The sequence below is a fragment of the Furipterus horrens genome, unplaced genomic scaffold (assembly GCF_987537825.1).
Source record: "Furipterus horrens unplaced genomic scaffold, mFurHor1.1.pri manual_scaffold_1, whole genome shotgun sequence".
NCBI classification, from domain to species: domain Eukaryota; kingdom Metazoa; phylum Chordata; class Mammalia; order Chiroptera; family Furipteridae; genus Furipterus; species Furipterus horrens.
The window spans coordinates 11,279,552-11,295,862 of record NW_028327171.1 but is presented as its reverse complement, the minus strand read 5'-3'; the positions used below and the strand labels follow the sequence as shown (position 1 = coordinate 11,295,862).

General features: G+C 46.0%; 1 protein-coding gene and 1 long non-coding RNA gene across 2 annotated transcripts; one reads left to right on the top strand and one right to left on the bottom strand.

The window, feature by feature from the left end:
• Positions 1–4,390: 4,390 nt before the first annotated feature.
• Positions 4,391–15,724, bottom strand: LOC150020680 (uncharacterized). The gene is made up of 2 exons (XR_016510425.1): positions 15,613–15,724; positions 4,391–5,034 (listed from the first exon to the last, which is right to left on the bottom strand). It is a non-coding gene; the product is annotated as an uncharacterized LOC150020680 (long non-coding RNA).
• On the top strand, positions 8,787–15,570 carry S100B (S100 calcium binding protein B). The gene is made up of 3 exons (XM_090272537.1): positions 8,787–8,870; positions 11,725–11,863; positions 14,306–15,570. The coding sequence occupies exons 2-3, from the start codon at positions 11,726–11,728 to the stop codon at positions 14,444–14,446; spliced, it is 279 nt and encodes a 92-aa protein (XP_090128663.1). The 5' UTR covers positions 8,787–8,870; position 11,725; the 3' UTR covers positions 14,447–15,570.
• Positions 15,725–16,311: the final 587 nt, after the last annotated feature.

Below are 16,311 nucleotides of genomic sequence, written 5' to 3'. Positions count from 1 at the left end.
TATGCAACATTTTATAGGTGTTTGCGGCAAAATTATGCTCAGAGACTGAGAGTGTCTTTGCCAATAATTTATTAAACGTAAGTTCACTGCTGGAATTATAACTTACAATAATATCTCCCAAGCCAATGTCATATGGGATAATATCTTTTAATAAGCTGATACAGAAATACAAGCATACGCCAAACCAATGATAGGTTAATTATACTATTGTTCCAGGCAAAGGGGAGATGAAAGAAATTAAGTCCAAATTTAGTTGAGGTGGACCTTTCTGAGTTGAGTTGGTTCTCGGAAGAGTCGGCTTAGCCAGCATACAAACAGCCGATGTCCAGCTACCAGCGCTCATTGAAAGTCCCTGTCACTAGAATATGATGCTAGTGGAACCAAGGTGCCGGAGTTGGCAGGCAAGGTGCTCTCCTTCATGGGCCGCTGCACAGTTTTCATCACTGCCAGCAGAGAATAGCCTGGCCCAAGGTATTCAGAGAGCTGTTTAGATCAGCAAAAAGTAGCCTTGCCCAGACCGAACACTCTCGGTAAGTCCTCTCAGACTCTTGGTGTTCAAGTTTAAATAGTCATTACATCATAGTCACTTGACATCATCCTGATACAACCTCCCATGTAAATACATTTGCCCTTAGAGCAGAACAACTTCATTAAGCCATAACAAGTAGATCTGAAATCATAACAAACCAATACACAACAAGAGGAAATCCTGACCAGCACAATGAGGCAAGAAAGGCAACAAATACATAAAAGGAATAACTATTAGAAAGGAAGCTATAAAATTATATACTACTAGGAATTTGGCTCCCTGATTTATACGTCCTTATCTTTCATATTCTCTATTTTCTTTGGTACATTCAAACATTCTTTAAATCTCAAAATAATTAACTCATTCCCACTTCCTGGATAATTCTTATTGGAGATGGTTCAGTCTCACAGAAACATTTTTAAAATCAGTGTATGAGTCCTCATTAAATAATTTTAACAATCAATTGATTAGGTTTTTGTTATTGTCCATTTAGCTTAATGTGGTTGAATACTATTCTGGGCCCATCAGGGGACAAAATTATAAAAATGTGTAATGACGACAGAGTAAATTTTAAAATGTTCCCATTGAGTAAAAAACCAAAGAGGCTAATATAGTGATTCTTTTAAACTTCAAACCTGATATGATTTTATGGCAAATTTCCAAGAGTACTTAAAAGTTATAAAAAATATACTCGAACAAATGTCTGTGACAGAGTTCCACCAGAGGGGAAAACGCGATTTTCTTTTTGATGTCCTTTCCTGGCATCAGTTCAGCACCTCCTCTCACATTTCGTGGAGACGCAGTTCCGTGGGCAAGAAGCCTCACACACACAAAGCAAGGCAGAGGAAAGTGTGCTCGCTGCGCTCCCAGCTCCAGTTCCTTCTCAAAATTAAAAAAGAAGAAGAAAAAGTTCGAAAACAAAAACAAAAGCACTGTTGTTTCAACTGGCCCTAACGTTGCCATGGATCCAAAGCAAACCCCAGCAGCTCCGCTCACGCTGGGCTGCCCTTCTGGAAGGGAGCAGCAATTTTAGAACGACTGGTTAGAAACCAAATGGATTCATGGAATTTGATGTGGTATAAAAATAATAAAATATGATACTCACAAAACACACATACGCTATCACAATTTCCCAACTGGGCCTGCTGGACTCAAAGTACCCTGAATTAGCCAGTGAGTTCATTCTGCACTTTTGGACCCTCATATGCTCTCTCAGAGAGAAATCTCTGTCCTGTTCTTTGCTTTGCTTTGCTTTGTCTGTTTTCTGTACCAGAAGTTCACCTGACAGGTCCAGAATCTTTTGATAGACAAGAATAGTACATTTTATGACAATAATGACCGTTAATTAAGTGCATTAGGCATTTTACGCATGTGTGCGTGTGTGCAAAATTTCACTTACTCTTCCAACAGTCCTCTGAGGGGTACTCCTTTTCTGCTGTCACTGAGGCTGCGAAAGGTTAAGTCATTTGCTGAAGGTCTCTCCACAGAGGTAGGATTTGAACCCAGCCCCATCACTCCAGCCTCAAGCCCCCGCCCCTGGCCACCTGTGGCTGGTAGCAGCCTTCTTTAGAACAGGAAAGGCAATTAATTCTCATCGCCTCCACACTTGCAATTCCTACAACATAAGTCTTTGTCCCTTCTCCCACGTCAATTTAGAACACAGGCGTCCTTTACTCTCAATGGGCATGGGTCACTGTAACCAACCTCGTGAGCAGCTTGGTGGCGGATGGCACTGTCCTTTGTGCGGAGAACAATGTTACTGCCCAAGGCCTTTTCCTCTAGGAAAACTCAAGCCAGAATGGCTCTTCCTGCCCCGTGAACAGACCCAGCAAGGAGACTTAGGTCTGCTTACTGAATTCACTGGGGCCACAGGTTTGCTGAATAGATGAAGGGTGGGTGGAAGGGAGAAGGAGCCTCTAAGTGGCGGGAGAAGACCTAGGCAGAAGCTTTGTGCCCACTGCCTGCATGGAGAAGGCACTCCTGCCTGGGAAGTGGACCCCTTCCCTACCATGACCAATGCTGAACTGCTCCCTGGAGCCAACCGCTCAGCAGACCTTTAGCATTAGGCCACACGGGGTGCCTTTGGCATTGACAGCATCTGCGGCCTAGACGGGAAGGTCTGCGCCTCCGTCATCTCCATCCAGTTTTGCAGATGGAAATACTGGACATTTCTGCCATGAACACTAACGAAGCAGAAGCTCTTGGCTACAGAGACGGCAAAGCCAGAGGAGTTGGTCCAGTGTCATTCACAGTAGACACCTTTCTTCAAGGGTCACTCATAGTCAGGTAGTGATTGCTATCCAACAGCCAGCCTCTGTCGGTTTTCTGTCTCCCTAAGCTTTTTTATTATTTGGGCAGTAATACATATGCATTTCCAGGTGGGCTATTTATACTTACAATGTCTTATTACATCATGTGATATTGTGATATGATAACAAATATATATTTGGTCTTGGTCCTGGTTCCTGGCACACAGCTTCTAAAACCCTGGAATTCCCTGGGTGATGAGGTGAGAGGGGTATCTTCTCTGACTCCCAATGGGCCCCTTTTAACCACACCTGAGAGTATGCTAATGAGGTGGCTTTGTAGGCCCCTAGAGAGCTTCAGGATGCAGTCTGGTCATTGAGGAAACCAACCTTGCCATTAGGGGGTTGGATCTTTCAGCCCCAACCCCAAACTCAGGGGTGAGTTACTCAGCAATGGCCAGTGATTTAATCAGTTGTGCCTATGTAATTAACTGCCATAAAACCCCAAAAGATTGGGGTTCAGAGAACCTCCAGGTTGGTGAACATGTGGTGAAGGTGCTGGGAGAGTGATGCGCCCCGAGAGCACAGACGCTCCGCACTCCCTTCCCCATACCTGACCCCACGCAACTCTTCCGTTTGGCTGTTCCCGCGTTATAGTCTTTATTATAAACCAGTAATAGTAAATAAGCTGGTTCCCTGAGTTCTGTGAGCCGTTCTAGCAAATTACTGAACCTGAGGAGGGGGTGATGGGAACCCTCAATTTATAGGCAATCAATCAGAAGTACATGTGACCTGGGACTTGCAATTAATATCAAGTGGGTGCAGTCTTGTGGGACTGAGCCCCTAACCTGTGGGGTCTGCCTAACTCCAGGTAGATGGCATCAGAATTGTACTAAATTGTAGGACACCTGCAGGTGTAGGAAAATTGGTCGATGTAAGGAAAAAAACCACACATTTGGTGTCAAAAGTGTTCTGTTGGTTAAAAAAAAAAAAATCAGTATGTCAGTTTGGGGATTTTATATACAGTAGTCCCTCTCTATATCGTGGTTCACTCTGAGTGGCCTCACTGTATCACAGGATTTTTTAAAATATTATATTTAATTATTTATCGTGGAAGTTTTGCTATATTGTGGGATTTTGCAGTACTACTGTACAGTAAATACTAAAATAAATGTAAGGTAGCTACTTCGCGGATTTTCACCTGTCGCAGGAGGGTCTAGAATGTAATACCCGCGATAAGTGAGGGATCACTGTATTAAAAAAATAACTGTTGATTTCAGGCATTAGCACTATTGATTACTTCCATCTTGTTCCTGCTGCTAAGTTCACATTTTTCATATAGTATATTTTTAATTTTTTTAACGTTTTCATTATTATTATTGTAATCTTCACCCAAGTATATTTATTTTATTATTGATTTTAGAGAGAGAGGATGGGAGAGAGAAAGAAACACTGACGTGAGAGAGAAACATTAATCAGCTGCTTCCTGTACACGCCCCGACCAGGGATGGGAATGGCAACCTTCGGTGTACAGGATGATGCTCCAACCAATCGAGCCACCCAGCCAGGACTAAGTGTTTTATTTTGAAATCATTTTAGACAAACAAAAGAGTAGTAAAAAAATTAATAAACCCTTTTATTTTTCTTGTTGCTTAATGTGTCATCTGGGTCAAGAGACAGAAACCACACAGTAATTTAAACAGGGCAAGTTTAACATAAAGAATTATGAAACTGCGACCAGACAGTAACTACACAGAGAAATCTACAGAGCAGACTGTGGCTGAGAGAGAATAACCATGGAGGAAACAGACTCAGAAGGGGGACCCCCTCCCCAAGCCTGGGCCTCATACCATGTTGGGAGAAGTGTGCCGTCTGCCCAGGCCAGAGCTGGTCCGCAGGTGGGGGCAGCAGGAAAGCCTGCTGGAACAGGAAGTCGCCATGGCCCCGGTGTCCTGCGCATCGCTGCCCAGGAATGCCGAAGAGACGAGGCCCTTGCCGCGCTTTACCCAGGCTAGCGCTCAAGGCTGTTGCAGGGAGCAACCCTGAGGAAGGAGGACAAAGGGCAGCTTCATCACTGCTTGGTGTGGAAGCAGCAACACCCCCAGCCCAGCGTGCCCTCCTGGGACACACGCCCTGCATGTGCACCCTCATCCAGGCCCATCTGCCTCCCAGCCATGGACAAGAGGAACCAACGCAAACATGGAGATCTGGCCACTGGGTCTTCTGTGAGCAAACTCTGGCCCAGGAACCTCGAGCCTCCTGCCAGCATCAGTGAAATAAGAACATAACCAACTGGTTAGCTTGCAAGCAGGGTGGAAGTGCAGCCCTTCACAGTTCTTGACACTACCCTAGAGAGCACAAGTGAGCCAAGGCTGGGGGTGGGTGCACAGAGAGGGCTGCGGTGCAGCTGTGAATGTGGGCGTGGGCTTTGCAGTGACCACACCAGGAAGGTCGTGAGAAACAAGCTCCAGGGCCCAGGCAGGCTGAGGCTGGTGGGTGGACACGCAGAGAGAGTGGGGAGCTGATGTGAATGCAAGTCCTGGAGTGTTCTGTGTCTGGCAGGAGAACCAGGGTGAAATGGCCACCGGGCCCAGGCCTGGCTGCAAGGTCACCATGAGCCACCCTCTCTGGACAGGTGGCTGGAGCAGAGCACCACCAGAGGCTGTGAAGGGCTGTGAAGAAGGAGCGAGACAAAGCAAAACATGGAAGGAAGCCCCTTGCCCCTTTTAACACCCTCACTACCGAACTTGACATCATGCTCACCGGAAGGGGCTGCGATTAGAGAGTCCAGCCCATGAATGCCTTGCAGGTGCTGAAGCAGAGAATCAGACCTGAGAAGCAATAAATCTACAGGGGGCACAGTCCACCCTCTGGCAACCCAGTATCTGTGAGCAACATTCTACACACATTTAGACTCCCTTACAACAACTGAATAAGTCTATATTTCTCCCTAAAAAGACGCAGCCATCTTTGTGACAAGTGAAAAAATTCTTCCCCAAATGAGACGGCACACAGTTCCAACAGTCATGTACCCATCACTGTACTTACTCCTCAAATTCAGTTATAATTCCACTGAAAATTCAGTTGCCTAAAGATTAAACTGAAATGCTAACCTTCAACAACTTGTTTATAAAATAAAAATGGAGGAAAAGAAAAAATGGTTAGTAAATAAACACATGTATATATCAAGCAAAACACGTGCAAAGCTGTTCCAGTCCTCGTTTATGCAGGTAGGTAACATCATGGCTTCCTTCCTCAACTGTCCATTCCGTATCTTGCTGGCCCTCAGCAAGAACCTGCTCTGGGTTCCTTGGTGGGTCGAGTCACCCAAAGCTTCATTTCTGAAGGACCTGAGTCTTCAACAGTCTTGCTATATTTTTATTTATTTATTTACTTTTATTTATTTATTTATTTATTTTGGATGCTGTTATTTTTCATTAACCTTTACCACCGGTCATGAAAGTATGAAGAGATGCCCCAGTTGCCCAGATGCCCCGGCCACCATAGACCTCCTCGTCTCCATTGTGCTGTAACAACCCAACATCCCCCTTGACAATTGGGATCAATCGTCAAGCCAGTAGATTAACCCTTTTTTTTGCCTGTTGGTTCAGAGGCATAAGGAGCCCCAAGTGGCCAGGTGGCAGTCTCAGCCTCCAATTCAGTGGGATCATTGCAATGACACCTGGTGGAAGCATTCCCCTCTGGAGACCAAGATCTCCAAACCAGGATCATTGCAATGACACCTGGTGGAAGCATTCGCCTCTGGAGACCAAGATCTCCAAACCATCCCAAAGTTTCCAGGACAAGAAACAAAATTTCTGCAAGTAGGTTATTCAGTGTACTAGTGAGAGAAGCCTTCTGGCTGTAGGGACATAACACCACATTATGCCCCCTGATTCAAAGTATATATTGTATCCTGGAATGTAGAACCCCACCCTTTCAGGATGGTACCTCCCATCTGGCACCATAACCGACTCTTCAGGAAGCTATTCCACCTTTCAACTGGGTCAGCCACTTCTGAGTTATGGAATGTGTGATAAAATGACTTAATTTCATGGGCCTGCGTCCCTTGCTGCACTTCCTTTGATTGAAATGAGTTTCTTGATTACATGCAATGCTGTCCAGAAGGCCATTACAGTGAATACAGCTTTTGTGATGTCATGGATGTTGGTGCTGGCAGAAGCGGGACAGACAGGGAAGTCGAGTCCATACCCAGAATATATGTCTGTTCCAGTGAGAACAGATCTCTGCCCCTTCTATGATGGAAGAGGTCCAGTGTAATCGACCTGCCCCCAGGCATCTGGCTGGTGACCACAGGACTCAACGTTGGACTTGGCTGCTGGCAGCTCAGGCAGGCACCCAGCAGCAACAGCAGCCAGGTCAGCTCTGGTGAGGGGAAAGCCATGATGCTGAGCACAGGCACGCATCCAAGCCTGCCACTTGGTCACTTCACTCACGGACACACTGAGTGAGGCCAGGAGTAGTGGCAGTCAGAGCTGGCTGAACAGAGAAGTTGGACAAGACATGTCTAGGGTACTGTCTAGCTCTGACACCCAGAGGGCCCATCACATCCCACCTGATAATTCAGAGCCTCTTCTGCAGTGTGTGCCTGTTGATGGTCATTCGCCGGGAACACAGTGTATTCGTACTGTGCTCATTCGGAGGCCCATCCACGTGCCTTGTCCAGAGCCAAGTCTCCAATCCTGCTCCTTCCAAGTTGTGAACCAAATATTAGGAGCCTCTCTTGAATTAATATACATCCATATACTGGCCACTTCTCGCTCCAGACATAGTGGACAACCCAATGTGCTGCTCCACGTTCAGCCCCTGAGAAGACCTCCCTTCACCACCGTTTACAGGGTCGCCTTCAGTGGGGCCCGAGTGCTGCATCTGTCCATTTCAGGGTGGTACCAGCATATCCTGCACACTCCCCTGGAAATCGGACTCATGTTTTTTCTCCCACAGTTAACGGCTATAAGAAACAGGCCAGGGGTTGGGGGGACGTCCAGGCAGGGACAACTCAGGTGCCAAGGCTCACAGCCCTGTGCTATTTCCAGGCCACACTTCTGGGTGTTGAACAGACAAGAAGTTCCCAGTAAAACAGATGACCACTGAACGAGTGTGTCCACAGACATCTGTGAACCTGAGTCAAAAGGGCCCTGATCCTGGTTCAGGCACCTTTTGATGACTTTGGAGCTCATGTTTTTTGGGTTTGGAATTTCTCTTTGGAAACATCTCAGGTAAGGTGCCATTGAAGACGGGCGGCAGGGAGGCTGGGCCTGGCTTCCCTGTGGCTAGCTGTGCGGCCTTCAGTCTCAGTGAGGCACAGAACCTGTACCTTTGGAGAAAAGAGTACTTGGACAGGACATGTCCAAAAGCACTGTCCAGGTCTGAAAGTCTGCAACCATTTGTCCTGGGGTGAAGGAGGAGGGCTCAGGGAGTGCCCAGCATGTGCCCTCAGTCATATTTAACAGGATTTCCCCTAAATGCACCAAGTATCTATTTTACCAGACATGTCAGTCGTCACAGGTGCTGAGCTCAGTTGCTCCTCGAGTCAGCCCTGCTTAGCTCAGGTCCAGATGTCCACGGGCATCCTGCCTGCTGCTGGGGACTAGACTGGGGGAGCTGAAGACAGGAGAGTCAGAGGCCTCTCCGCTGGAAAACAGCGTGGGCCAGCCTGCACTTGGACGCTTCGCGTTCTTGGCTGAACATTTGCTTTGTTTGAATCAATTAATCCGGCTCTCTACTCTTCCCACCCCCAACCTTGCTTGTAGAAGAACATTAATATTCATGTATAAATTAAAAATAGTACAAAAAGCTGACTCCTCACTTCCTGCCCCACAGGCCGTTTTCTTCCTTGGCCCAAGTGCGGTCCCCGGGTGGCAGCCTGGTCAATGCAGCCCTGTGTGCAGGCCTGGCTGCCCCAGCCACCCCCACTCGGCCCTCAGCCCCCATTGGCTGCCTGGACCTGCAGTGGGACTGCAGGATGAGCCCACGCCCAGGGGAAGGAATAAAAGGCTGCCCCTGCCCACCTCTCCTGCCGCTCAGGACGCTGCAGCCAGGAGGTGACCACCAAGAGCAAGCAAGATCACAACGTGAGGGGGGAAAACCTGTTCTTTTTTGGGAAGGGGGCAGGGGGTCCAGAGGGTGGGCTGGGGAACTGGGTGGTAGTTTATAAGCCCCTTTAGGATAATTGCAGCATTTCAGAAGTATGGATCTCACTAACGCGTTGTGGACATGACTGCCTCAGCCTTGGTACCTAGAGGTTCATTTTTCCCATGTTTTTATTAAATCAGAGAAACCTCAGGTCTGGGGCTCAGAGGTGATTGCTGACATTTCCCCAGGAGTACTACAAATATTGATTCTTCCCTTTCTGAAGAGGAGGGTTTTTGCTTCTTCAGGACTGAGAATGGTAGGCGACCTGATACTAGTTTAGCTCTGTCTTACAAATCAATGTTTTCTCTTCCTTGCTCCTGTCCTGGCACCGGGCACGTGACTGCTTCTCAGTGTTCCATTTTCCCTCAAAGGGAGATGTCAGGGTCCTCTGGACACCACTCAGAAATTCCATGACAACTGAGACGACTTTACAAGTATATTAGAAATCAGGTCAAACAAATCAGGGCTTATGGTGGGTTTAACTGTTACCGGTCTTAGATTTTCTCAAGGGACCATCACATCATGTGTGGTGTGTCCTTCTAAGAAGTTAAAGCCCAAAAGTTCTGTTTTTGACATAAAAAGATTAATGCAGAAATAAGAAGCCAATTGATGCAGGAATAACATTGACAGAATGGAGTGAACAGGAAACATAGATATTTGATTTCCATTTCTCTTAAAAGATGAGCTTTAAACCATCAGTTGTTTCTTAGTGAAAGGAAAGAATTTAACAAGAAAAATTTTTTATTCTAGTATGGTTATGAAGAAAATCACATTTTATGGAGTTTTAAAACATATGAAGGTTTTATGCTTTTTCTTTTAAAAATCTCTCTAATCATATTTCATAAATAAAATAATAATGATTTACCTTCCTTTTCCCCAAATCATGGACTTTGAGAAGCATCAGGATACTATAAAAGTTTTTTCTTTTCTTTTTTTAATTGACTTGAGAGAGAGAGAAGAGGGAGAGGGAGACATCGATTTGTCGTTCCACTTGTTTATGCATTTATTGGTTGCTTCTTGTATGTGTCCTGATCTGGCATTAAACCTGCAACCCTGGCGTATTAGGACAATGCTCCAACCAATAGAGCTACCCGGCTAGGGCTTATTTTGTTTCTTTAAACATATATATCAATAATTGAAACGAGTGCAAAGGACAGGAAAGAAAATGTTAAAGATTTTTTTTAAAGACTTTATTTAGTTTTAGAGGGAGTGGAAGGAAGAGAGAAAGATAGGGAGAAAAACACTGATGTGTGAGAGAAACATCAATTGGTTGCCTCTTGCACTCCCCCAACCAGGGACCTGGCTGCAACCCAGGCACATACTCTGACTGGGAATCGAACTGGCGCTCAACGCACTGAGCCAGACCAGGCAGGGTGCAAATGTTAAAGATTTTAATCCATCTGAATTGTTTTATCTACATATGATATATCCGATTATTAGGGACTTAAGAGTAAAACAAAGTATACTGATAATTAATAGCATGACTTTAGCAAAGATCAGGCCAAGACAAACATCCTCAATGCTCTTTCCCTTAGGAAGTCAGAAATAAATAAAATTTTAAATATTTTATTCCAAGTTATTTTTAAGATGTGACACATTCAACATGGAAATGATTTTTCAACAATTTGATGTAATTCTTTTATTTATTTTTAACTATTATAGTGCTAAGATTCTTTAATAAGAATTCAAGGTCAAAAGTTGGTAAATTTCTCCTGAATGTCTCAGATTTATGAAACAACTGAAAAACTCTCCTTTGTAAAATGTGCTTAATCCCCAGGATTGAGGAGGTATTTCTTCAGTTTACAGGCCATGGTATAAGGTGGAGGGAAGCAGAACGTTTCTGACTTTGACAACTGCACAGAAGCACTTATTAGTGAATAAGCGGCGTTTCCCCCATTCACTGGAGGCAACACCTCCGTGGGCACTAGGTTAATACCTGGCAGTGGCACCTGCTGCACGAGTCCATTCCTGTAGCAGAACCAGCTTAACTGTATAGCCTGAAAATACGTTTTTGCTTCTGGTTGGTCAAAGTAACTTTCATTAATCTTTTTGTTTTTTTTTTTAATTGTGGCAATTCTATTGTATTTATTTTTCCAGTAAAGATTTATATTTAAATGAGTTCAACTTATATATTAATTCAAAGAAAAGCAAATTCCTACATTTTATGATCCTTAAAATCTTTTGGAAGGAACTGCACTTTTCATACTAAACTTATTCTTAGTAATGTGTAAGTGCGACTGAATGAATGGAATTCTCCTCCTGTCTTCCAATTGTTTATTGAAAGAATATAAAAATACTATTGATGTTTGTACCCTCATTTGGCTCCTAGTCACCTTACTTCTTTCTGGTTGAATCTAACAGCTTGCAGCTGATGCTCTGCTCACCTGTTCTGTTACCGATTTGAAGCCCTGCCAGGGCAGATGGTGGCCCAAGGGAGGAGACGGGGATCAATCCCAGCACCCCCTCACTGCTCTGCTGCCATATTTTTGCTGAAGTTTCCCATTGGCCAAAGCCAACCAGAGAAGCCAGAGGGCCTGGGAAGCTGTCAAGGTGGCCGACAGGAACAGAGAAGGGAAGGGGGAGGGAGAAGAGTGGATCTAAAAGGGGCCTGGGAGAATGGTGACAACTGAGCGAGTTCCCAGAATGCCCTGCTCTAAGCCTGACATGGGAGATGCACCAAGGCTGGCCCAGCCCCCTCCTCTGGGTTGAGGTCTGTGTAGGTAACATGTTAACTGTCCGATGTAACACAAGGCAAAAAGCGTGAGAAGGCCTCTCTCCTCTGTGGGCCCCTAGGATGTCTGAGCTGGAGAAGGCCATGGTGGCCCTCATCGATGTGTTCCATCAGTATTCCGGAAGGGAGGGCGACAAGCACAAGCTGAAGAAATCTGAACTCAAGGAGCTCATCAACAATGAGCTTTCCCATTTTTTAGAGGTGAGTCTTGCTTTTTCAGATCGACAGTTTACGCATTCTCCTCGCCACTTATAAAACCACCTGTGCACTGACTCTTCCAAGCAGCCATGAAGGGGGTTCCAGGTCTGTTTCTAGACTCCTAGGTTGCTTCTGAGAACTTGTTTGCACGACTGAACCTTCATTATGGAGGCTAGCTTAGCTGGGCCCCACTGTCTGCATTTTCATTTGTTTTGTGTATAGTAGGAGCATCAAGGAAAAACTGCTGCCTCAAAGGCAAAAGTACAGATTCCAAACAATGCTGACTTTTCTCTGAATAATCTAAGGATTTACAGCAGTGATGGCGCAATGGATGGAAAATAGATCGTGACTTATCATAGACCAGGGTGCATATAGGAAAGATGTTGAAGATAAGTTTTGTTTTGGGGAAAAGGATTATTTTAGCTTAGCTAAATGTTTAGCATCCCCCATAGTGATAAAGATGCCGTTCACACAGCAAACATTTACTGACCACTCTCGTGTTCAATACTGGGAGAGGCCCAGGCCCAGGGACATGGTCTCTGCTTCTGAGAGCCCCAGGCTGGCATGTCAGGGAAGGGCCACAACCTTCCTGACTGAGGGAATGAGGGCCCTGCACCCACTGGAGACCTGGGGGCTAGCAGAGGGCTTCATGAAATAAGGGAGGTTGGAGAGGAAGCGGCTTCAGGTTAGGACCCTAACTTAGGAAGCTGCATGAGGGCCCCACGCAGGCCCCACTGGCCTGTGGTGAAAAGATGTCCAGGAACCTCATCGAGGACTCACGTCCCTACCCACCAGCTCCTGCCCTTGGATCAGCCACCCATCGTCTCTACTGCACATCAGTCTTGTGCTTTCAAGGCAATGAACTGCCATCTACCTGGTACCTGTCCTTCCCTTTGTGCCCAGAACAAAGGTCACTGAAGTGACCAATCACACACAGGGGAAAAGGCCAGCCAATGAACCAGTGCACTAATGTCTGGCCAGGAGCTAATTCTGGGGAAGGTACCAGAGCACTAGGGCAGGGCTCTGGGGCACAGTGATGGTGACAGGGAGCTGCCCTCCCAGCCAGCTGAGCCTCTCAGTGCAGGGCAAGCCCCAGGTTCCAGCAGCAGGGCAGCATCCATTATCTGCAGGTTTGCCAGGGTTCTCCTGCCCCACTCCCACCCAAACATCCCAATGCTGTGAATGGCACCACCAGAGCAAAAGAAGTGATCTGCAGGTTCAAGGTGTGGTAGGGGAGGCACCCTCTAGTCTGATTCTGGGACTGGTTTCTGGGATATTCAAGTCCAGGTGGCAGCTGCCTCACTCACATGTTTGGTTATCTGATCCTACCAATTCTGCCTTCTAAAAAGGATTGTTGTAAAGCTGAAATGACACAGTCTTTTTCAGGTGCTTAACATATAATGAAAGCTCAGTAACTAGTAACTGCTATTATTATTTATTTACTTTAAAATATAGAAAAAGATTAACATGTGGTAGCCACAACTTATAAAAGGTAAGTAATTCAAGGGTAGTTTACCAAAGTATCATGAACATTTGTTGGCCTGGTTTTATCAAGGTAATTTTGGTTTGGAGGCAAACCTATAATGTAATTAAAATAACACACTGCTACCATCTATCTATCTTTTAGTCCATGTTTAGAGGTCCTGCCCAACCCTGACCGGAATCTCAAGTCTTTCACACGTTTGAGATTGAAGGCAGCCACTGATCATTACACCTGACTTATTCAGGCCTAGCAATGCTGCACTGGAGATTGGTTATTCTAAACAACCTGCATTCATGCCCGTCTTCCATGCTCAGTGCCACCTTCTTTCCACCTGTGTACAGCCCTGTACCGTGTTTGTTCCTCAGAGGCTTTGTAACCATTCGCTTGGCTTCTGTGCTGGGTAGAACTGTCAGGAAAAGTTCCATGACACCTAGAAAGCAACTCAAGTGGCAAAAAGAATACATGGGGTTAACAAATTTAGGGCATGCTCCTAAGAGTGGCTTCAGCAAACAAGCAAACAAAAAACCATTTCCAAAACATAAAAGTCCATAGAAGCCTTCACTTTAGGAACTTCCACACATAGAAACTGAAAAATTTAGGGGAACCAAAAGTTCATTTTTTCTTTCAAGACATTTTCCTATAATATGCTCTGGCTGACTGACATGCTGTTCTTCTTTTCGGGGTGTTTTAAGTATAGTGGTAACAACCCGCAGGTTTTCAGATCTTGGTTGTTCCATTCAGCCTTTACAAGTAGCCCAGGTTCCACTGGACCAAAAGTAAGGTAGAGAGGTACACACCCCCGGCCAACTGTTCCCCGGTCATAGGAGAAATCTTTCTGGTATTTTGCATTTTATATCTTAGGTTGTTTCTGATACAGATTTTTAAAACCAGCCAACTTATAATCATGTTTTGATGGCCTTGAATTTCATTTAAAAACAAGCTGGGTGACTGATCTCTCTTAGGAAATCAAAGAGCAGGAGGTTGTGGACAAAGTCATGGAAACACTGGACAACGATGGAGATGGCGAATGTGACTTCCAGGAATTTATGGCCTTCGTTGCCATGGTTACCACTGCCTGCCATGAGTTCTTTGAACATGAGTGAACTAGAGGAAGCAGCCAAGCTGTTCCTGTAACAGAGGTGAAGGTCACACAAGGAAGCAGAGAGAAAGGGCTTGCAGGCTAGTAGGAGCTGAGCTTTCCAGCCCTGTTGTAGCAATTAGGATGCTTGATTTGCTTTGTGAATGAAAAATTGAAAACCTCTTTCCAAGGGCTGTCTTTAATGGCCCCCAGCATTATCTCTGCTATGTTAGGCATACATGCTAGCTGACTGGTCCGAGGGAGTCCTGATAATATCATGTAGGAAAGTCAATTCTCAGTCACAGAGCCTGTGTTATACTGGCTGCCATGACTGTACAGAATCCTAACCCAGAAAAAACAAAACTGACTACCAAAGGAAGACTCCACATATTCGTGGTTTCCTTAAGTCTCCACTACATTTGACACTACAAACCTCTGTCCATCCTTTGAAAAGGCTGCCATTTCTTACTTAAATTTGTTCATCATCAGTGCAAATGGAACCAGAAGTAGTCAGATGGTGTGACAATGCTGTCCCAGTAGCCCTCAGAGCACTGTCTCATTTAGATCGCTTTTGCTATGGTGAGCTGTGATTACTGAGTAGATATTTATTTAATACTAACAGTTCTAAATGGAAAAATATGTCTCATAAACCAACAAGTACTGAAACTGGAATCGAAATTGAGAATCAAAATTCTACATATTCTACATTCAGTGGAGTCGTGATGGACTCACACTTCGGTGCCTCCGTGGGGCATGCGTTTTGCAGGAGGATGGCTGGGTTCAGGACCAGCGTTTCAGCTCAGTCTCTCTGGAGATAAGTGAATTGCGAGTAATTTTGTCTCTTCGGTCTCCTTTCCTGTCTGTGAGACGATGGGTTACTACTGATGTGTCTGGTCTGCTGGTGAATGTCACTTGTTTGTGCTGTTGGTAAAGTCGGTGTACTTGGAAAGCTGAACTTGATGTTTTTGCAACCACGAATTCAAATAAATCAAGTTTCAAATAATCAAGTTACTAACATTAAAAATCACCTCCAGGAAAATTCAAATTAATCTTACCCACTTCTTTTTCTGTTTTATTTTATTTAAGGAAACAGCTTCATAAAACAAATGATCGCTTGTATTTGCATTAAATAAAAGCACTGTGACAAGTCTCCGTAGCCGTTTAAACATGAAATAAAAGCGAAATACACACCTGCAAAACTGGGAAGAGGCGTCAAGTCGAGGGGTCCTGGCTTTCCTCAAGGATGCAGATGCCAGGGCAGGTGCAAAGCAGGGGTGGAAGGGAATATTTGGATGGGGGCGGGGCGCAGGAGACAAGGCGGGGTGCGGAAGGTTGTGTAGGGGCGGGAGCGGGGCGGGGACTGGAGAGGTGGGGCACAGGGAGAGAGGCGTGGCGAGGAGGGAGGATGGGACAGGAAAGCGCTGGGTGAGATGACCTTCCCTCTCCTTTTTCCGCCTGCCGGCCCCCTCCGGTCAGAAACTTCCGGTCCGGTAGGCGTTACGTAACCTTTCCTGGACCAACAGCCACTCAGGGGAGCTGCGATTGGTCCTGGCAGTCACGTGCGGGCCGGAGCGGATTCGAGACCAGAAGGGACTCGGGGAGTTCGACAGGCCGTGAGCTGAGGTCTCCGGGATTCGCTCTGCAGCTGACTCGGCCCCGCCCCCCGGGCCGCGGTCCTCGCGGTTTTCTTGCGGGGCTTACGGGGCATCGCCACTGCTTCTTGGCGGGTTTGGTCCCGTATGATCAGTGGCCCCTGCTGGACCCCCGGGCCTGGCCGCAGACCCAATAGAGAAGCCTGGTGGTGGTTGTCGTTAAAGAAGCCTCCTGGGGGTGTTGCCCACGTGGCTAGAGTGGGCGAGCTGCCCCTCTGGGGAGACCCCAGCTCCGCGG

Excerpts from the sequence above, each read along its gene's own strand:
- S100B (XM_090272537.1), top strand. The coding sequence starts at position 11,726 with ATGTCTGAGCTGGAGAAGGCCATGGTGGCCCTCATCGATGTGTTCCAT. Across the intron at positions 11,864-14,305 it reads AGCTTTCCCATTTTTTAGAG|GAAATCAAAGAGCAGGAGGT; the intron begins GTGAGTCTTGCT and ends GATCTCTCTTAG.